This window comes from Podarcis gaigeae, assembly GCF_964106915.1.
Source record: "Podarcis gaigeae genome assembly, chromosome: 14".
In the NCBI taxonomy this organism is placed as follows: domain Eukaryota; kingdom Metazoa; phylum Chordata; class Lepidosauria; order Squamata; family Lacertidae; genus Podarcis; species Podarcis gaigeae.
In genome coordinates this window covers 13,418,410-13,438,782 of record NC_139690.1, presented here as the reverse complement: position 1 = coordinate 13,438,782, position 20,373 = coordinate 13,418,410, and the positions used below count along the sequence as shown (strand labels likewise).

Genomic DNA, 20,373 nt, shown 5'->3' with positions numbered 1-20,373 from the left:
ATTTTGTTCTAGGCATAGGGCAAAGCCATGGCTGCTAGAGTTTAGAATGAAATAAAGACAGCAGATTCATGAGTTGAAAGGAGGAAAGAGGAAAAGGATTTCTTCATTTTTTTATTTTGTTATTATTATTATTTTATTTTTTATTTATACCCCGCCCTCCCCAGCCAAGACCAGGCTCAGGATGGCTAACAAACAATAATAAAAACAAGTTGAATAAATACAACTTAAAAACAAGATTGAAATACAGCATTAAAATATTAAAATGCAGCCTCATCACAGGAGGAGAAAGGAAAAAGGAAAAAGAAAGAGGGGGAGGGAATCAAATTGGCTCCAAGCCAAAGGCCAGGTGGAACAACTCTGTCTTACAGGCCCTGCGGAAAGAGATCAGATCCCGCAGGGCCCTGGTCTCAAGAGACAGAGCATTCCACCAGGCCAGAGCCAGTGCTGAGAAGTGTTTTAGTCCTTAATGGTACTAATAGGCATACTCTGAGGAGCTTGATTGGGATTTGGACTCAGTTAATAACTTCTTCCCCCCACCCCGAGCCCAGTTCCAAAATTCAGCAACTCAACTGCCTTTCTGATGACATCTCAGCATAATGAGCCCCAAACACCCTCTGTTACCACCCAAACACACTCGCAAGCTCCCATCAGTCTCTTCCTTTTACCCCTAACTAAACTTTTCAGTGGCAATTGGGGCCTTTGTGCAGGGACTCTGAGACATACAGCTTTGCAGCATTCATGAGTACTCAGGAACATCACTCACCCTGGAAATGGCATCTCTCAAGGCTCCTTGTATCTGGGATGCTGTAATATGCATGCTTACATCAGTATCCCAGTTTGGATATGAAACTTCCAGGAACCTGATTTCCATGAGTATGCAAAATCTTGGTTTATCTTCTGAGGCATAGAATAACAAATGACTTGAGGTTGTATCCAGCACTTGTCCTACTCTGAGTAGAACCAAGATCATATATAGGACCGATTCTTTTGACAATATATAATTGCATTGGTATCATCAAAAATATTCAGTAGCAATAATTTTGGACAACAAGCAATAGTTTCTTTAGTCATATTTGTCAATTCTGTCAAAGTTAAATCTCAAAAATTTTCCACCAACTGACAATCCCACTATAAATGCTAATATTCAGTGCTTTTTTCTAGAAAAATAAGGTGCTAGACAATAACTTTTCAAATTGTGATGTTGTTATGTACTGAAGTTCTCACCCTGGGCCAGCAGGGGGATACTGTAGATAGTTATGCAAATGAAGGATCGAAAGTGACGTTCAGTGACTGGATAGTTTGTATGCAAATGAAGGATCGAAAGTGACGTTCAGTGATTGGATAGTTTTAGAAAATGGCAACAGTTACATTGTTCTGGAGCTCTATATAAGCAGGCTGACTGAGCTCCTCAGTTAGTTCTGTTCCAGCTTACAAATAAAGAGCTGCTTTGGAAGAATCGCTGTGTCATCTGATATGTTTGCCCACAACTTAAAATATGTGTTTTTACATGTTCTTTAATAGGAGCCTTGTGATATGACCATAGGAATGTGTGTGTGTGTGTGTGTGTGTGAGAGAGAGAGAGAGAGAGAGAGAGAGAGAGAGATGAGTGAGGATAGATATAATGTTTGGGCAAAGACAATCTTAAGAAAGCAGAGATGCAGAAAAAATAAAAATGAGTAGCATCAATACCTTGCAAGTTTGAAAACTTACTGGGTGCCCTAGATGGTTGAAGGGCACATTGTGCCAGGAGAAAGGCACAGCATGAAGCCAAATCCATGCTTTTCTGAAAAGGATTAAGAAGAGGGGGAGCCCTTAAGGTCCCTTGGTAGAAACATTAAAATCTGTTTTGTTTCTTAATTGCAGGAGAGTAGGCATAAAGGAGTAAAGCCATTTTTAGGTGCTTTTTTTTAAAAAAATAATTGTTTATTTTGTATCTGGTTTTTATGTTTGTTTATACAGATGTAAATGAATGTGCCCAGAATCCTCTTCTTTGTGCCTTCCGATGTGTGAACACGTTTGGATCATATGAATGCAAATGTCCTGCAGGCTACGTCCTCAGAGAAGACAAGCGAATGTGCAAAGGTAGGATTCCTGGAAATTCTGTTAATTATACAATACTGTCAGTCAAAGTCTCCTCTTGGTGTGTGTGTGTGAAGATTAATTACCTTTGCCTTCCAGACCACTTGTTCCTGTTTTGGCATAATCATAAAAAGTTCCTTCTTAAAAGGAGAGTAGAACACTAATACATAAATACATAAAAGGTAAAGGTAAAGGTACCCCTGCCCGTACGGGCCAGTCGTGTCCGACTCTAGGGTTGTTCGCCCATCTCACTTAAGAGGCCGGGGGCCAGCGCTGTCCAGAGACACTTCCGGGTCACGTGACAACATGACGAAGCTGCTCTGGCGAGCCAGCACCAGCGCAGCACACAGAAACGCCGTTTACCTTCCCGCCAGAGCAGTACCTATTTATCTACTTGCACTTTGGCGTGCTTTTGAACTGCTAGGTGGGCAGGAGCTGGGACTGAAAGACAGGAGCTCACCCCGCCGCGGGGATTCGAACCGCCGACCATGCGATCGGCAAGCCCTAGGCGCTGAGGTTTTACCCACAGCGCCACCCGCGTCCCCATACATACATACATTTAGTTTATATCCTAGCCTTCCTCCAAGAAGCTCAGTGTGGTGTACATATTTCTCCCCCTCCCTGTTTTCAAAAAACCTAGATCATTAGTACCACTGATAAACAAATATTATGAGAGTGTCTTTGAGATGGCCACATCCCACAAATAAATCTGATCTAAACAGAGGAGTGTAACTACCTCTATTTAGAATCAGCGGCATAAAAACGTTAAAACAGAGCTTGAACACAGATTATCTGCTTTTTTCTGATGTACACACTTCTTCCCAAAAGGTTACAGAGACAGAGTCACTGGTTGTTTTTACACTTTTGCTTTTTGAAAAGTAAGAATGAGCTATTTTGATCTTTCACCAACCTTCTGCCAACGATGCATATGTCTTTCAGATCAGAATGAATGCGAAAATGGAATTCATGACTGTGATTCAAAGCAAATGATCTGCAAAAACCTGATAGGCACATATATGTGCATATGTGGGCCAGGATTTCAGCGCAGACCAGATGGTGAAGGTTGCATGGGTAAGTAACGATGAATCTCCTAGAAATTCTAATGGCAGATGGTGATTTCAGATTAATGTATGTACATGACTTAACTATAATAGATTCCGGAAAATATTTTTCTGTCTAGATATATAGAGACAGGGATTAGAACCAAGCTAAAATAGTTAGACTAATTAAATCAATGGGACTTAAGTTATGACTACCTATCCCAGTGATTTCAGTGGGACCTAAGAGCAACTAACTTCATCTGGAATACAGCACATGATTTCCAGAGGATAATTCCTCATAAATGCAAATATTATGTATGCTTGGTTCATATTTCTGATTTGTTCCTTGCTATACCATCCTTTGATACTTGGGTAGCAGGCCGCTCAAGAAATCACGATTGAAAAGTGTACCCAGAGCTTGGGTGACACTTCCTCTCTCATGTGAGTGATCTGGCATTTAGCATGAACCTTAGGGTTTTTCCTTACTTCTGCTTGTCTCCTGCCAAAAAGCACAGGCCTGAGTGGTTTTTGGCTTGCGATGTGCTTTCTAGGCACAGGTCCCAGTGGATTTGCACTTTCTTCGAAAAAATCTGCTCTTTAGCACTAAATCAGAACAAACAGTAGTCTGTGGAAAACCCAATTGCCATTTGTTCCGATTCAGCACTAAAGATTGGATTTTCCTTGGGGAGGAAGCAGTAAGGAAAGTGGAGGGGTAGGATAAGCCCTTATCTTAGTTTATTGTCCTTACAGTGTGGAAAGAAGCATATAAAGCACAACAGTGCAATGCCTAGTAAAGCTCATAAGATCCGAACTTCCACGGGAAAATATGTATTGTAATGTGCCATGAAAGCACCAGAGAATAAGTTAAGATCCTTAGCCATCCAAGGGCAAAACTAGATTAAGTGCTGGAAATCTGCAGCTGAATCTACCATATCTCTTCATATTACTTTGAATAACATGGTAGTGTGTTAAGTCTACTCACCCTCTTGGTGCGTCATCGTTGCGGGGCGGCAAAGGCTCCTCTAAGGCCCTAGCGAGGGATCTCAGGATCAGCATCCTGTCCGGATAGGAGGCGTGGGCATAGCCTGCACCACCTGTCAGGAGCCAGATCCTAGCCAGGATTGGCAAATGGGTATGCAAGCTTGGATACGGGCTGGATCAAGGGGCAGAGCTGACAGAGCAGGAAGGCTTCCCTCAGGTCCGCTCCCTGACCCCCTCCTTCAGGCCCGCACCTGGAGCCCTTACCTGTTTTCCCTCATCAGGTTCCCCACCCCACCCTCCCTTGGTTCAAGCTGCTGGTCAATGACGTTGCTATGGCTACGGTGGTTGCCATATTTTGGGGCCGGGTAAGAATTTGTCCACCAGGCAAATTGGCTCCAGCTTGGTGGTTTTGACTACCTCCTGGGAATTGTCACAACTGGGTTGGGCATTGGGGCAATTCTTATCATGGATGGAGGGGAGGTTGTACTCTCTGCCTGCGCCTCCAGATGCTGGGGGTATCTTGTTAAAGGGGTCTGGGGGGAGTTGCCATGTCCCCACACCCAGTTGGGGACGATGGCCAATGATGCTCCCCTAGACAGTGGTCCCTGTGGGGGTCACCCTATTTGATGTAAGCCTTGGGAACCCCTGCTCAGATTGACCTATGCGTCACTTCTGGGAGGTGGACCAGAAGTATTTTGATTGCCCCATGCCCAAGCCAAACCTCTTTCATCTGTATTCAGTAAGGTTGTGGCCTGTTTCGATCCAAACAAGTCTCAGTTGTCTTTTAATTTTCAGAGGGTTGGGGAAATGGGGAGCATGACGTCTGGGCCTGCAACTGGATTGATCCAGTTCAGCCTCCACCCATCTGCTTTTAAAATAAATTAAAAGAGACAAGAGGTCTGACCCCAGATTGTCAATAATTCATCTGGTTTGACCCTAAGATAATAAAGCATCAATACATATTGTCCTGCGGAAAGTCATAGGAAACAAATGTAATTGTATATTTCGATCCATTTTTGAACACTCATGGTGAGTTTAGTTTAAATGAGAAGTCAGATATTTTTGTTGCGTTTTAAAAATCTTCCTATAAATATATATTGCTTTCGAATCAAGTTAACAGTTATGTGCATCTTCAGGTAGATGTGGAAATACTAATGATGATAATTTTGTGGCATATCCTTAAAAATATACAGATGAGAATGAATGTCAAACCAAACCTGGATTGTGTGAACATGGACGATGCGTAAACACACAAGGAAGTTACAAATGTGAATGCCATGATGGTTTCACCGTCAACGAAGCTCAGAATGAATGCATAGGTAGGTGTGGGGCCAGATAAAAGTACAGTGGAATGGGTCAGAGCAGTAAATATTTTTTATCTCTTATTAGTGAGCTCTCCTACTTTCACAAAATCTGTTAACTGAGCATGTTCAATTCAGCTGAAATTTACTGTGTTGGCTGTTCAGCTGTCATTATAGGGAACTACTGGGTACATTACTGCAAATATTTATCTACATAACTTTAGGAGGGCCAGAATTGTGTGAATCTAGCTATTAATCTGCTTCTGTCTTTATGTTATCAAGCACTGAATTGTTCTGTTGTTACCTAACAATTCTTTGGAATATTCTAACTCTGATTATTTCTTCCTTTGTGTCTTCTTTGGATTCTTCACTCAATGACTTTTCTTTCTTTCTTCCAGACTTAATGTCCTCTTTCTTATTGCTGCCTGGTTTTCATTCTCCCTGTTACAGTTGCTAAATATGGCTAAGTATGCCCTTCTTTCTCTTATATTCCTGCTTTCAGTCCCTGTCTCCCTCTGTCCTGCTCCCCAAAATCAGAGTCTCTTTGTCAGCGTTTTGCAAAAGACGTTCATTTGCTTTGCAGACAAGAGAGAAGGCTACTGCTTCACTGAAGTCTTACAGAGCATGTGCCAGATTGGATCGAGCAACAGGAACCCCGTGACCAAATCTGAATGCTGCTGTGATGGCGGGCGTGGATGGGGACCCAACTGTGAGATCTGCCCCTTCCAGGGCACTGTAGCTTTTAAAAAACTTTGTCCTCTTGGCCGTGGATTTACAACCAGTGGCGACGGTATGACTGTTTAAGAAACTTAAGCACCAAAAATATCGATTCAACTAGACATTTAATTTGTAGCTAGGTGGCCTGGGCCACATGCCTGAAGTTCATAGGGAGAGACAGTAGCACATCAGCCTTTAAAAAAAATCCAAAAACTGTTTTGAGAAGGTCTAGCTGAGAACAATGAAGCCAAAGGTGCACTTAACTCTTCCCATGGCAGCAGTTTAGCCACCTTAAATTGCCTCCTGAAGTGGCTTTTCATTTATTTTTATTTAATTGAAAGGTCACCATACACTTGTATGTAACATGTACTGTATTTTTCGCTCTATAAGATGCACCCGACCATAAGACACACCTAGTTTTAGAGGAGGAGAACAAGGAAAATATTCTCTCCCTCTCTGCGCAGTGCCCCTTCAGCAAAGTGGGAGGAGAAATGGAAGGGGCTCCGTTTCTCCTGCCGCTTTGCTGAAGGGGAACTGTGCAGAGAGGGAAAGCTGCGCAGCGCCTCTCCAGCGAAGTCAGAAGAGCAAGAAGGATCGTTGCGCAGTGAAAGCAGCAGTCCCTCTTGCTGTTCTGGCTTCTGGGATAGCCATGCCAAGCCTCTTCAGGGCAGGGGGAGCGTTCCTCCCGTTGCCCTGAAGAGGCTTGCTCTCCTGGCTTCCAGGATAGCCGTGCAGCCTGCATTCGCTCCATAAGACGCACACACATTTCCCCTTACTTTTTAGGAGGGGGGAAGTACGTCTTATACAGCGAAAAATACAGTAGTTTGGCCCAAGTTGTAGCAGGTTTCATTGACTAAAGTACTGAAACACAAGCCATGAAATCATTTCTCGGGTTAAGCATTGCCTGCCCATTGAGAGATGAGCCCTGGTATTTGAGACTCAAGTGAATGAGGATTGGGGCAGACGCAGGACTGCTTCTTCCATGCAATCTGAGCTGTTCTTAGGGGAAAACCCCAAAACCAAACAAACCTTGGAAAGGGCAATTTCTCTTTCAGGATCTAGCCTCCCTGTTATGTACCACCCAAAGCAGCCAACAAAAAGCTTTCCCTTCCCACATGCTGTTGTAGTTCAGGAACAGCAAAGGCCAAGGGAAAAATAGAAGATCCAGTGCTGCAGAAACAAAGAAACAGTCTAGCAATAGGCAATGTAACATGAAGGAGTAGCAGAAGAGGGTATGGGTGAACCAGATAGAGTAGCAGACTTTGGGTGATAATGGCCATTGCAAGTAAGTGCATGTGTTTGTGTTGGGGGTATCTAGCTCACATAGGTGTTGGTCTTTCAGCTTGTTTCTATTGCTTCGACTGTTTATCCACTGGTATGTCCAACAGTGTCTATGCAGGAATGTCCCTTACAATAATGTTATTTGCACATTTCCCCTCCCCTGCCTTCCTGCTGTTCAGACTGGCAGGAGGAAGTGAAAATATGGCCTAAGGGTCAGAACATGGTCATAAAGCACACTATGTGATTCCCACATCTAGCTGGGAGAAGAAATGTAATGACTATGGCTCAATGCATTACTTGGGTTGTGAGCCAAGTGGAAAGGTCAGCATTTGATAAACTTTAATTGACAACTCCTAGGTCTGCTGTTAGGGGACGCAGGTGGCGCTGTGGGTTAAAGCCTCAGCGCCTAGGACTTGCCGATCGAAAGGTCGGCGGTTCGAATCCCTGCGGCGGGGTGCGCTCCCGCTGCTCGGTCCCAGCGCCTGCCAACCTAGCAGTTCGAAAGCACCTCCGGGTGCAAGTAGATAAATAGGGACCGCTTACTAGCGGGAAGGTAAACGGCGTTTCCGTGTGCGGCTCTGGCTCGCCAGAGCAGCGATGTCACGCTGGCCACGTGACCCGGAAGTGTCTCCGGACAGCGCTGGCCCCTGGCCTCTTGAGTGAGATGGGCGCACAACCCCAGAGTCTGGCAAGACTGGCCCGTACGGGCAGGGGTACCTTTACCTTTACCTTAGGTCTGCTGTTGCTCCATTAGTTCCATCTCATTTTGAGGTTTCTTCCTTCATTGTGAAATTGCATGAAATCGCCAGTTTTCCTTTTTTTTATATACAATCCTCCTAAATTGTAGGATCAATGTTTTTCTCTTCACCGATAAGTTACTTTTGTCTCCTGCAAAAGCACAAGAGTAGCACTGAACCCAGGTGTGCCGTTTTCCCCCTTTCATTTTGCCTTCTCTATAGTCCTATTTATTGAATTTCAGATATTGACGAGTGCAAGGTTATTCATGATGTTTGCCGGAATGGAGAATGTGTCAACGAGAGAGGATCATACCGCTGTAATTGCAAAGAGGGCTATACTACAGATATAACAGGCACACTTTGTATAGGTAGGTTTCTCTCATTATATATGCAGACATAATCATTTTATTTATCTTTCCTTTCTGGTAAAGATGGGTGAGGAACTACGTTGCTGTACGGTGACTTCCATCACCCCGATCATTGGCCATTTTGGCTGGGACTGATGGAAGCTGGAATTCAACCTCCTTTGGGAGGTCACAGGTTCTTTGGGAAATGAATTTTGAGGGCCTTGCCATGTAGCTTAGGTGCTTTTCACCATGCCACCACAAACCTGTTCTCTCAACTTTTGCCGTGCTCAAATCTGTGTGGGTAACCTCACGCATGCTTAAATTTTAAGGTGGCTCTCAAGTGATGGCCTTAAAGGCCCGAGAAAGCTGTAGTGTAGTCAACATGGGGGATCATGAGGATAAAGGAGCTGATAGCAGTTTTCAAAATATGCACAAGAATGGTGATTGAGAAAAGCCTTATAAAAGAAGTGTTTTATGGAGTAGAAGGAATTGTCTAGATTAGGGTGGGGAAGACTTTCCTTCCAGGTGTAGCTATCAGTCCTAGGCAGCATTGCCACTGATGGATGATGAGCATTATAGTCCATCAACATCTGGAGAACCAGGAGCTTCCCACTCCAAATTAGAAGGCTTCATCCTGCCTAGGTGACATAGCAGGAGGATATAAAGTAGTCAAGAAAAAAGAAAGAGAAAAGCCCAGAAGAAGCCAGTAGCAGCTGAACTGGTAGGGATTTACAACAACTCAAAGCAGGGAAGAAAAAGTAATGAAAAGAATGTTTCATGCAATCCAATCATCACTTCGTCATGCAGCTCCCGAGGAGTAAAATGCAAATGTAAAAATGTTTTTCTTAGAAGAATTAGTAGAAGTAGGGTTGCCATACGTCCCATTTTCCTGGACGTATCCGGAATACTGCAGTTGGCAGCAGTGTCTGGGCGGAAATCAGGAAAACATCCAGAAAAATCCAGACATATGTTGGCAGTTATTACTGTATTTTGATGATCCTTGTTTATATTTTGTAAATTGAGCTCCTAGTACACTGAAGTGCAGTATATAAATTTAATCAGTCACTTGGGGAGCAGTAATTATTAATACCACAACGCTATTAGTATAAATGAAAAGTGTTTGTCTTGTTTTACTTTAGATCTGAATGAGTGCAACCTGTCTCCAAAGCCTTGCAATTTTATCTGCAAAAATACAGAGGGCAGTTATCAGTGCTCATGTCCAAAAGGGTACATTTTGCAGGAGGATGGGAGAAGCTGCAAAGGTAAAAGTTGCTCATATATGGATATTGTTTGAAAGGTGTATCTATACGTGTGGTAAAGAGCTAGTTTACTTGCAAGGCTATTTTGAGAAGGAATAAAGGGATAAAGTAGCTGACAGCAAGTTCTCTTGCAAGCTTCATTGCCTCTTCCCCCCCCCCCCTTAAATTGGCAAGTAAGGGAACAGATAGAGCCTGTCATTGGCCTTGATTTTACCTTGGGTTACCCAGATGCAGACCCTAAGCATAAACAAGAAACAACCCAAGCACATGCAGAATTTGTGTTATGGAAAACAAACACCTTTTCTGCATTAGTGAAAGACAGGATTGTCCCCCTAACATGCTCATAGTTGAGTGCATTCTAAGAGGATAATATGAAGCAATATTGAATGTGAATGCACTCACAACTAATCAAATGCACACTCCTGGGATAAATGTCGCAGTGAATTGCTTTGGCTTTGAATTTTCTTTTCAATTGTATTGATACTTCACTGTTGTAAACCACCCTGGGGGCTCTATTTTAGAGTTGAACAATGGCACAAAAATGTTATATAAATAAATTTTACCAGGTCCAGAAGAATAGAAAGAATGTTCCATCAAACGTGACAAGGGCAATGCTCCTTGATACTTTCTGCTTGGCTGGATTTACATCTTATGGTTCACTCTGCTCCTTTGCCTTTATGAAGAAAAATTGAAAAGTGTATGTTTTCCTTTTAGATCTCGATGAGTGTGCAACCAAGCAGCACAACTGCCAGTTCCTTTGTGTCAACACCATCGGGGGCTTTACTTGTAAATGCCCCCCTGGATTTACTCAACATCATTCAGCATGTATTGGTGAGTAACAAAGAAGATTGAGATTTATTTGTCTTTTCCTGTCTTGCAGCCATTGCTGCTGCACACACTACAATATCATAACATATGACAATGGCTGACAGCTAGATTGGCCACAACACCAATCTAGAGCAGACTACATGGTTGAAAGGCCAAGACCTTTCTGCATTTCCCCATTACATATTTCCTCTATTATATTCATATATTCATGACTGATTACTGGTCTGGATCTTTCTCCATCACTTGACTTGTCAAGGAAGAAAGAAGTGTTTGTGATGATACAACTCAAATGCGTCTGACAGTTTTCACTTCCTACAGCCACTTGAATGGATGCTATTGAGGATTTATACTTTTTATAGGCAAAGTCATAGCCAGAAGTCCACAATTTGGGCTTGCCTAAGTAGCCAGACATTATTTGTGGTCACCACCAACCCTTTCTCTCCTCCAATTCCTGTGGCATATGCAGAGCACTTGGGGAAACCTTCCCCCACAAAGTCTCAGGGAACTGCAGAGAACGTACGAAATGGAAAGCATAATCTGCTTTTATATTGGGAGGCAGAAACAATGCACTCCAGCTTCTGTAAAACTCAAATTGTTGTCAGTGTGTTGAGTATCCAGAGGATGGGAGAGGAGCTTAATCCAGGATATGGTTAGTTGCCACGGGCAGCACGTCAAGTGGATTTGAGAAATCCTAGTCATAGATGAATTGCAGACCAAGAGGAGATATAATAGCCATCTTCAAATATCTAAGGGGTTGTCACATGGAAGATGGAGCAAGCTTGTTTTCTACTGCTCCAGAGGGTAGGACAAGAAAGGAGATTCTGACTAAACATCAAGAAGAACTTTCTGGCAGTAAGAGCTGTTCAACAGTAGAACGGGCTCCTTTGGAAGATGGTGGACTCCCCTTCCTTGGAGGTTTTTAAGCAGACCTTGGATGGCCACCTGTCATGGATGCTTGGGTTGAGATTCCTGCATTGCAGGGTTTTGGACTAAGTGACCCACCATGCCCCTTCCGACGTGCCAATTCTATGATTCAACTGTCAGTTGTCCACAGGGAAGATTTGACAACAGGCTCCCAACTGGTCACAGGATGCTGTGGTTTCTCCCTGAATTTCACACAATACTCTAAGATAGATCTTGAATCCAGCCTCATGCTCACCAGATCCAAACCATACATTTCCCCATTGCATTTAAAACACAATCAATGCACATTAAAAGCACATGACTTCCCCCAAAATAATTATGGGAACTGTAGTTGTCCCCCCTTCACAGAACAATTTCTATCACCTTTAATAAATTGCAGTTCTCAACATTCTTTGGGGGAACCATGTGCTTTAAACGTGCATTGAATGTGCTTCAAATATGGGACATATATCTGGCCTGTGTTGCTGTCATTGTAAAGATCCAATGAAAATATCTTCTCAGATCATACTTGTTATAAATCTTGTACACTTACCTTGTTTTCCATGGTTTGAATATGAAAGACGAATAACGAGTCTGAATTCTGCGATGAGAGCTTTTCACAATAGAGGTTGTTTAGTAGTCATTTTCAAGATGAACAAAAATTGAGCAAACCAGCTGACTTCTCCACCTATTTTCCTTTTAGATAACAATGAATGTGCCACGGATGTCAATCTTTGTGGGTCTAAAGGTGTTTGTCAAAACACACCTGGAAGCTTTAGTTGTGAATGCCAGCGTGGCTTTGCACTGGACCAGACTGGAGCCAGCTGTGAAGGTACAGATGTTGGACACATGTAGTCTACTATTCTTTTATCTGTTACTGTGTGATTAATGCATCCCATGTAAATAGGCAGTAGATGTAATCCTCATGAGCAACTTGGGAGTCGCTTCGGCTTACACAAAATATTTTGAAATCACGGCAGGGGCTTCCCTTGTAGAAAATTGGTTAAGTTGCCTTTATTGGGAAAGGCATGACACCCTGTCATTAAATGACAGCTGTTTTCCATTTAAAGGATGATACTGCCCATTGTGAGTTAAATCAATGCATGCGGGGAAAGCTGTAACTCTTACGCTACAATGCATACCCACAGATACAAGCAAATATTTGTGGAGTTGATTATGATACAGGTTTTCCTAGTGACTAGAGAAATAATTCAGAAATGTACTTTCATTTTATAGATGTTGATGAGTGTGATGGGAATCATCGATGCCAACATGGTTGCCAGAACATAATTGGAGGATACAGGTGCAGTTGCCCACAAGGCTATCTCCAGCATTACCAGTGGAACCAGTGTGTCGGCAAGTCTCTTTTTTTATTGTCAGAGGAGACAAGATAGTTATGGGGTTAGATTGCAGTATTGTGTCTTAATTTAGTAGGTTCAGAGGAAATTTCTGCACACTGTGGGTCAGCAATTTTGGGGAGCCCAGGTGCAAATTAAGAAACTCTCATAGGCACCACACACACACACACACACACACTGCAGCCTGTTCTATTGCCTATAACAGAATGCTTCTTTCAAGCATAATTTTTGGGGAGGGACACTGTGGGTGTCAGGGAATGCCTCTGCTAGTGCATGTGTATCTGTGGGTGCTGTTGGCAACCCTTGCTGTGTGCAGTCCTATAAAAGTCAACAATGGGTCTACATGTCCTTGTGAGTAGTTGAATGTTACAGAACAAGTTCCTTTACTCACCTGAAAAGCCCAGTGCACCATTAGTTATCTGTCACTCACTCCTTAGCCATTTATGTGAACTTTGCCATTGATGCCATTAGAGGAACTATTTTGGTGACAGTACATACATTTGTCAATGAGCTAACCCCAAAATGCTTCGGACAGAGTGCATACAGAAGCGCCATAATTTCAGCCCAGAATGGTGCTCATCTGCATTAGATTGCATAGGGTATTTGTGCATCCAATATACAGACGATGGGCACCGTGAAGCTCATCCAATGTAATATAGATACACCTAGGAAGGTTCCTTAGGGGACGCAGGTGGCGCTGTGGGTTAAAGCCTCAGTGCCTAGGACTTGCCGATCGAAAGGTCGGCGGTTCGAATCCCTGCGGCGGGGTGCGCTCCCGCTGCTCGGTCCCAGCGCCTGCCAACCTAGAAGTTCGAAAGCACCTCCGGGTGCAAGTAGATAAATAGGGCCCGCTTACCAGCGGGAAGGTAAACAGCGTTTCCGTGTGCGGCTCTGGCTTGCCAGAGCAGCGATGTCACGCTGGCCACGTGACCCGGAAGTGTCTCCGGACAGCGCTGGCCCCTGGCCTCTTAAGTGAGATGGGCGCACAACCCCAGAGTCTGTCAAGACTGGCCCGTACGGGCAGGGGTACCTTTACCTTTACCTTTAGGAAGGTTCCTTATACCGAATCAGACCATTGGTCCATCTAACTCTACATTGTCTACACTGACTGGCAGAGTGGCTCTCCAGTGTTTCAGACAGAGTGCTTTCCAGCCCTGCCTGGGGATACCATAATTGAAGCTGGGACGTTCTACATGCAAAACTGATGCTCTGCTACTAAGCGACATTTGGCCCTTCCCCACTCAGCCCTAGGGAGAATTATTTGACAGAATTCAATCATGAAATGATTTTTAAGGACTTGATGTTTTTTACTTTGGTGTTCTTGTGAATAACAACTTTGATTAATCCACCACTTCAAGGCAATAGATGGATTGCTTACCATGAGTTAGGTCTCCCATTTAAAAGATAACTTAAGTTTTGTGGATCTTATGTTGACATCACATAAATGCAGAGCTGTCAACTTTTCCCTTTTCTTGCAAGGAATCCTATTCGGAATAAGGAAATTTCCCTTAAAAAAAGGGAGACGTTAACAACTATGCATAAATGCAAGTAGATCTGTCAGTGATCAACAGACACATTAATACATACCTGTCAGGAAAAGCTTCCTACGGACTTCACAAACAATCCATTGCTGCTTCCAAATGCCCTTTGAGTTGTGTGTGTGGTTTGCTTTTTAAAAAAAACTGTGGTAACAAACAAATTCATCTGTTCAAACCAGAGGCATTTTTGTTCCTTAAGCAACCTTTGGTGGTGATCTGTGCCTCTGCAGCCCAGCCAGTAAAATTGCTCATGGAGAAAGTTACTGATTACTTCTATTGTAGGGTGGGTGGGTTGGGTCCTTATGTGTTTTCAAAGTCATGGGAAACCACTTTCTTATTTTCATTATATTACTGCAGTGTAGCATGAATGTCCCAATTCCAATTTTTATTAGGAAATCCATCTAGAGGTATTTCTAGTATCTAATTCAATTGGTCCATCTGAGTTGCAGTTCTTTCCTGGAGATATGTATGGTGACTCATACTGTGAGAATCAACCATGTGCCTGCCATTGTTTGCTTTCAAAAGCATATAAAAATGCCTTTCCTTGTTATCATTGCACTGCTCTAAGGGAGGTCTCTGGTTTTAATTATGCTTAGGAAAACTTGCTGACATTTTTACACAATCTTCCATTTGGGAATGCAGATGTTTCAGCTCCAACAAGGGAATTTGACAATTACTCAAAAGTTGCTTTCATTCTGGAAAGATTGGATTAGGAGGGGACATATGATTTAAATTAAAATTTTAATTTGCTCTTTCAAGCTTTTCTGATTTTAATATTGTTGGGAATGGGGTAGCCCCAAATACAAGCGGGTATAGTGAGTGTCTCAAGTTATTTTGGAAAGTTCAAAATTCTTCTGTTCTTTCAAATGAACCTGATGTTTTCCAAAATGATACTGTTAGACCCTTTATGTAGCTAAAAAAAGTTGGTGATGCTTTTGTCAGTTTTAAAATCAGATACAAGTATGTATCTGTGCCTTCTTATATGGTTAGCTTCACTGCTATCATCTTTTCCAGTTTTCTGGCCTTGCTCACATTTGCCTTCACTCTCAAATACATATACCGTACTTAAGTCATAAAAATCAAGGGAAATTAAAATGAATATAGCTTCCCTGATTGCTGTGGCTGTTGGTGCTCTTTTTGCTACCCATGAATGTCCAATCTAGAATTAGACCTAGTATAATGTAGTACAGGCATAGGCAAACTCGGCTCTCCAGATGTTTTGGGACTACAACTCACATCACCCCTGACCACTGGTCCTGTTAGCTAGGGATGATGGGAGTTGTAGTCCCAAACATCTGGAGGGCCAAGTTTGCCTGTGCCTGATGTAGTAGGTTAGAGTCTAGGCTGAAGAGTTCCTGGTTCAGATCATACCTCTGCCACAAACTGTGCCCACATGTCCACCCTTGCCAGCTTAAGCTCAGCAGGGCTTTGGATATGATGGCTGAACTGTCTTTGGGTTGCATCCATAATTAATTGGTGAATTGGTTGATTATTTTTTTCTTTTCATAAGTAATAATTTTAATGAACTGCTATTTGAAAAGTAGACTTAAAAACATGTTCGGTTGTGTAGAGATTATATTTGTATGCACTGGAATCAGGTGGCACATAAGATTAATTTGTAAATAATTAGAATAGCAAACTCTTAATTCAGGCTTGGATTACAGTACATGTTAGTTCACTGTAATGATTTAGCTGCTCCACCCAAACTAGACCATTGTGATTTCTAGTATTTTTGGCTCCACCTTCTTTACCAGAAAACTCTATATCGGCTACAGTTGCTTTGTGAGAGAGATGTGCTTCACAGTAATATAAATCTGAATCTCTAATTTGCTTCGGTTGCAGATGAAAACGAATGCCTCAGTGCCCATATTTGCGGTGGAGCATCTTGTCACAACACTCTGGGGAGCTATAAATGCATGTGCCCTACTGGATATCAGTTTGAACAGTTCGGTGGAGGTTGCCAAGATGTCAATGAGTGTGGCTCTTCACAAGCCCCATGCAGCTATGGTTGCTCAAACACAGAAGGTGGTTATGTCTGTGGATGCCCACCTGGGTATTTCCGAATAGGACAAGGGTAAGAGGATTCTTACTTTGAAATGCACAGGTTCTAAATGCAGTAGCAGAAGATCTATAAGCATTTATCTGAGTTCGTTGTAGACCAGCAGATGCTGCGGGCGAGTGAGCCGAGGAGAGAATATGGAGGCTACAAGGCTCCCATTCTTTTCTGAAAGTTGTATCCGCAGTCATGAGGCAGACAAAAGAATTTGTATAATATGAGTTGGTTCACAAATGTATGCATGATCTTTCATCAATTGATAACTCAGCATTTAATGACTCGCAGGTAAATGTGTGAGCTGCCTCTGTCGATGCATGAAGTGTTATTCTGCATGTGTATCATGTCTCTCTCTGTGTGTATGTAGGTGTACACACACACACACACACACACACACAATGCATGCATATGCATCCATACATACATACACGTACATGGTCTGGATTTGAGTGGGTTGTAAACAGTGAGGCCAGAGGGAAAGGAGATGCAAGAAGAATATAGAGTCAGTGTCCAATACATCATTGTCATTGGCTGCTGTTCATCATGCTGCCCCCACTTTTCTTCATTTCATTGTTGTCTGACCTCACTGTTTACAAATCCCCTTCCCCTAACCATGAGTGTGTGTGTGTAGATTTTGTTCCTAATGTTTTGCTACAGATTGTACTAAAAGTGTTGTGGCTGACGTTTTTCCGTCCTTTCCATTTCTTAGACACTGTGTTTCTGGAATGGGGCTAGGTAAGGGTCACGGCCAGGATCTATCCGCCAGCAGCGAAGTAGATGACAATTCACTTTCTCCAGAAGCATGCTATGACTGTAAGATCAATGGCTATCCTAAGAGGGGAAGGAAGCGACGAAGCACAAATGAAACAGATGCACTCGATGCAGAGGTAACTTACCATTCACCATTCCTGGGATGGGTAGGGTTTGTGTAACTTCAGAAGTGTCTTTCTGAGCCCAGTTCCTTCATTAACATTTCAGCAGTATCACATGAGTTGACTTTACCACTTTAGGTTCATCTGGTTAAAGTTTTGAATTTGCTTTCACAATGCTCATATTCACACATAATGCTTGGCGTAGTAAGCCATACGGATGCGTGCTAGAGCTCACAAGCTGAGCACTCTACCTTCATTCCTCCCTTTAGATGAGCAGGTAAACAAACCATGAAGGAGATAGTTCATTAGCATGATACCTTCCTCCCTGGATCACCATGACTGCTAAGCTGACAACAAACAAACAATGGTTTAAGACTGGCTAGCAACAGTGCTTTCTTAGTGCAAAATAATTCATGAGCCTCATATATGAGTCATACCACTGGACCATCTCACCACTTAGATATGTAGTGTAGATAACACAAGGTTGTTGTGCATCTAACCTGAGATTCATGTTTATACAGATGCAGCCTAGTTGGCTAGCTGTTGTGTGACCATTCATAAGCAGAAGCCTAGTTCCTGAGATGCACTGATTTTGCTGTGGTCTATAAAAGCTCATGTCACATAAGCCAATATGACTTCCAAACACTTGGAAGGGGTATGTTTATGTGAAAATGAAGCTCAGATGCTGTGGCAGCTGCATCTATCAGTGGGGGTCTTTTGATGTCGTTGCCAGTTTTGAGAGGGGTCAACTTTCGTAGGCTTTCACTTACATGCTCATTTCCTGTGCAGTGTCAGCACTAAAAGTGCCACCCAGCTTTGGAGCAAGAAAGCTTCATTGTATGAGATACTAGCATGTAGCTCATGCATTCAAGCAACCTGTTTGGTCTGTTAAATAGTTTTTGTCGTGGGCATGTGCGATGAGGGTGCTTTTTCTGTCCCCCAAAGGCATTTCCTTCCTCAAATAAGATGCATTTTGTCTGGAAGCCAAGTACCAAATTCAGCTCAGTGTGGCCTGGAAGCTCAGACCAGCAGGAACTCACCATGAGATAATTGGAAAGAGCAGCAGAGTTTAGGTGACAAATAATTAGAATCAGAAAATAAATACTGTAGAGAAAAATCTGCTACAGCACTCAGACAGTTCCCTTTTCTCCCTGGTATCTTATTTTGCCAAATGAGAGTAATAAAAATCATTTGACAGTTTTGCAGAATAAAACAATTTTGGGGAGATTTTACTGCGGAAGCTCTTCTGACTTTCCAGTTCTTTAAACAATATAATCAGATGCAAACTTTACAGGAGCCTCAAACTGATCCTTATCACAGCTTCTGAAAACCAAGCATAGCAATCAGCTGGTTGGAGGATGTGTATTCTCCAGTTGTTCTAACAACCATTAGCCAAAGGCTCGCATTTCCTTTAATTGTATTTCAAGAACTGTATACTGCATGTACTTTAGGACTCATCTTTTGCTCTGATCTAAATTATCTCATCCTTGTTCCGATGAAGAGGGATCAAAGAAGCAGAAAGTGCTAACTGGTACAGAAAGGTGACAAATCCAACAACCATTACAGAATACCATGGCACCTTAAAAGAATAATTGCTTATGGGCTCCTCCGGCAGTTCTGGAAATCTAAAGCCTTCATGTTTGTGTTGTCGGTTCACAAAAAGGATGTGAGTGAGCTGGAGGCGCATGGTGACATATTGAATGGTCACCCATGCTGTCTGGACTTCCAGCCAATTAATACTTTTGGGGCTCTTGCTAAAGATCATTATGCCTGGGTCACATGTCCCTTGCTCATGAGCCCCGCAGACTTGCATCTGTGGTGATGACTGGGTGTGACGCTTGGACCATGTGGTTATTGGGGAGGTCGGCATGCACAGTCCTGGTATTCATGTCATCAGTTTGATGTCTTGCTTTTCAGAAGACATTAGTAGCTTGGCAGCTGCTTTTATCTTTATGATGCAATCTGGGGTGAGAGAGAGGCCAGACATTGATATGTATCTATGAGTGTGCCAAGATAAATCAATTGTGGCATTGGAACAAGGTGGCTCTTGGGATTATGAAGCCATTAGTCTCTAGGGCCATCATAGTGTTGGAGAGGTGCTGGTGTGCCTCTTCCAGGCTTGGTGACCAAATGCGGTTGGTTCATCAAGGTACAAGTGAATATGGTTACCCTGGAGGCAGAGGTGAGCAAGCATGATGTTGGCGAATACTCTGTGAGAAGAGACCAGGCGGAACGGGAGAATCTTGTACTCAAAGTGGTGAGGTCCTATTGGAAAGCTGAGGTATTTATGGTGGGCGGGCTGGGTGAAAACATGGAGACAGGCACCCCAGAGGTTGACTGATGTGAGGAAGTTGTCATGGTGGATTCCCTGATTGATCCTGATTTTTTTTTTGTAAATCACTCATCACTTTGGGAATTTGAAGTCCAGGACCGCTGCCAAGCTTTGCAGTCCTTTTTGGCACCACAATGAAAGATGCAGTAGATGTCAAGAACTGGTTCAATGGCCATGTTAAGAAGATGCTGTATGTATGCAGTATGATTTGGTTCTTGGTTTGGCCCCTGGGGGCTGGTGCTGGAACGAAGTGGGATTGTGGCAGGACAAGGAACTCTATCCAGTATCCCTGAGAAGTGGTGTTGGGGTCCAGCAATCTGTCATTGTCTCTTTAATCTGCCTCCCCACTTGCCTGGTGGTAGCCAAGGTAGTCATTGGTTCTGTTGATGGGTGTTCTGGCAGGGTGGCGTGGAGGATCCAAAATTATTACCTTGCGAGGACTTAGAGGCATGGGAAGGTTTGTTCCAGGAATACTTTGGTCAGTAGTCGCGTTATCTGTCTTTGGAGCTATAGTTCCAAAAGAAACGGTGGATTGGTAGTGGGAGTAGCAACTTGAGCAGTGTTTCTCCTTTTCTTGTTTGACCAGGACCTTCCATTTATGCTTTGACTCAACAAGGATATCCTTAAGGGTGTCCCCTGAAGCCTGCTGTGGTTTGGTTGATTTTAGATGCTGTGTCCGCTTTCCAGTGTTTCAGCCATAACATTCTGCAGGCAACGTTCTGCTGGCATGGTGTGTGTGCTGTGAAC

At 43.1% G+C, this 20,373-nt stretch overlaps 1 protein-coding gene across 4 annotated transcripts in view; it reads left to right on the top strand.

Annotated features, from left to right (window-relative positions):
- The window catches only part of FBN1 (fibrillin 1), a 216,037-nt gene that overhangs the window by 193,748 nt on the left and 1,916 nt on the right, over positions 1-20,373 (top strand). For 3 of the 4 annotated variants that reach the window (XM_083712342.1, XM_083712344.1, XM_083712343.1), the window contains 11 exons: positions 1,960-2,082; positions 3,019-3,150; positions 5,294-5,419; positions 5,985-6,191; positions 8,379-8,504; positions 9,623-9,745; positions 10,457-10,573; positions 12,177-12,305; positions 12,710-12,829; positions 16,212-16,443; positions 17,132-17,309. In XM_083712342.1, the coding sequence (XP_083568468.1) occupies positions 1,960-2,082; positions 3,019-3,150; positions 5,294-5,419; positions 5,985-6,191; positions 8,379-8,504; positions 9,623-9,745; positions 10,457-10,573; positions 12,177-12,305; positions 12,710-12,829; positions 16,212-16,443; positions 17,132-17,309 (1,613 nt within the window). Of the gene's footprint in view, positions 1-1,959; positions 2,083-3,018; positions 3,151-5,293; positions 5,420-5,799; positions 5,965-5,984; positions 6,192-8,378; positions 8,505-9,622; positions 9,746-10,456; positions 10,574-12,176; positions 12,306-12,709; positions 12,830-16,211; positions 16,444-17,131; positions 17,310-20,373 lie in introns of those variants that run through there. The other variant, XM_083712345.1, reaches the window with a different exon arrangement.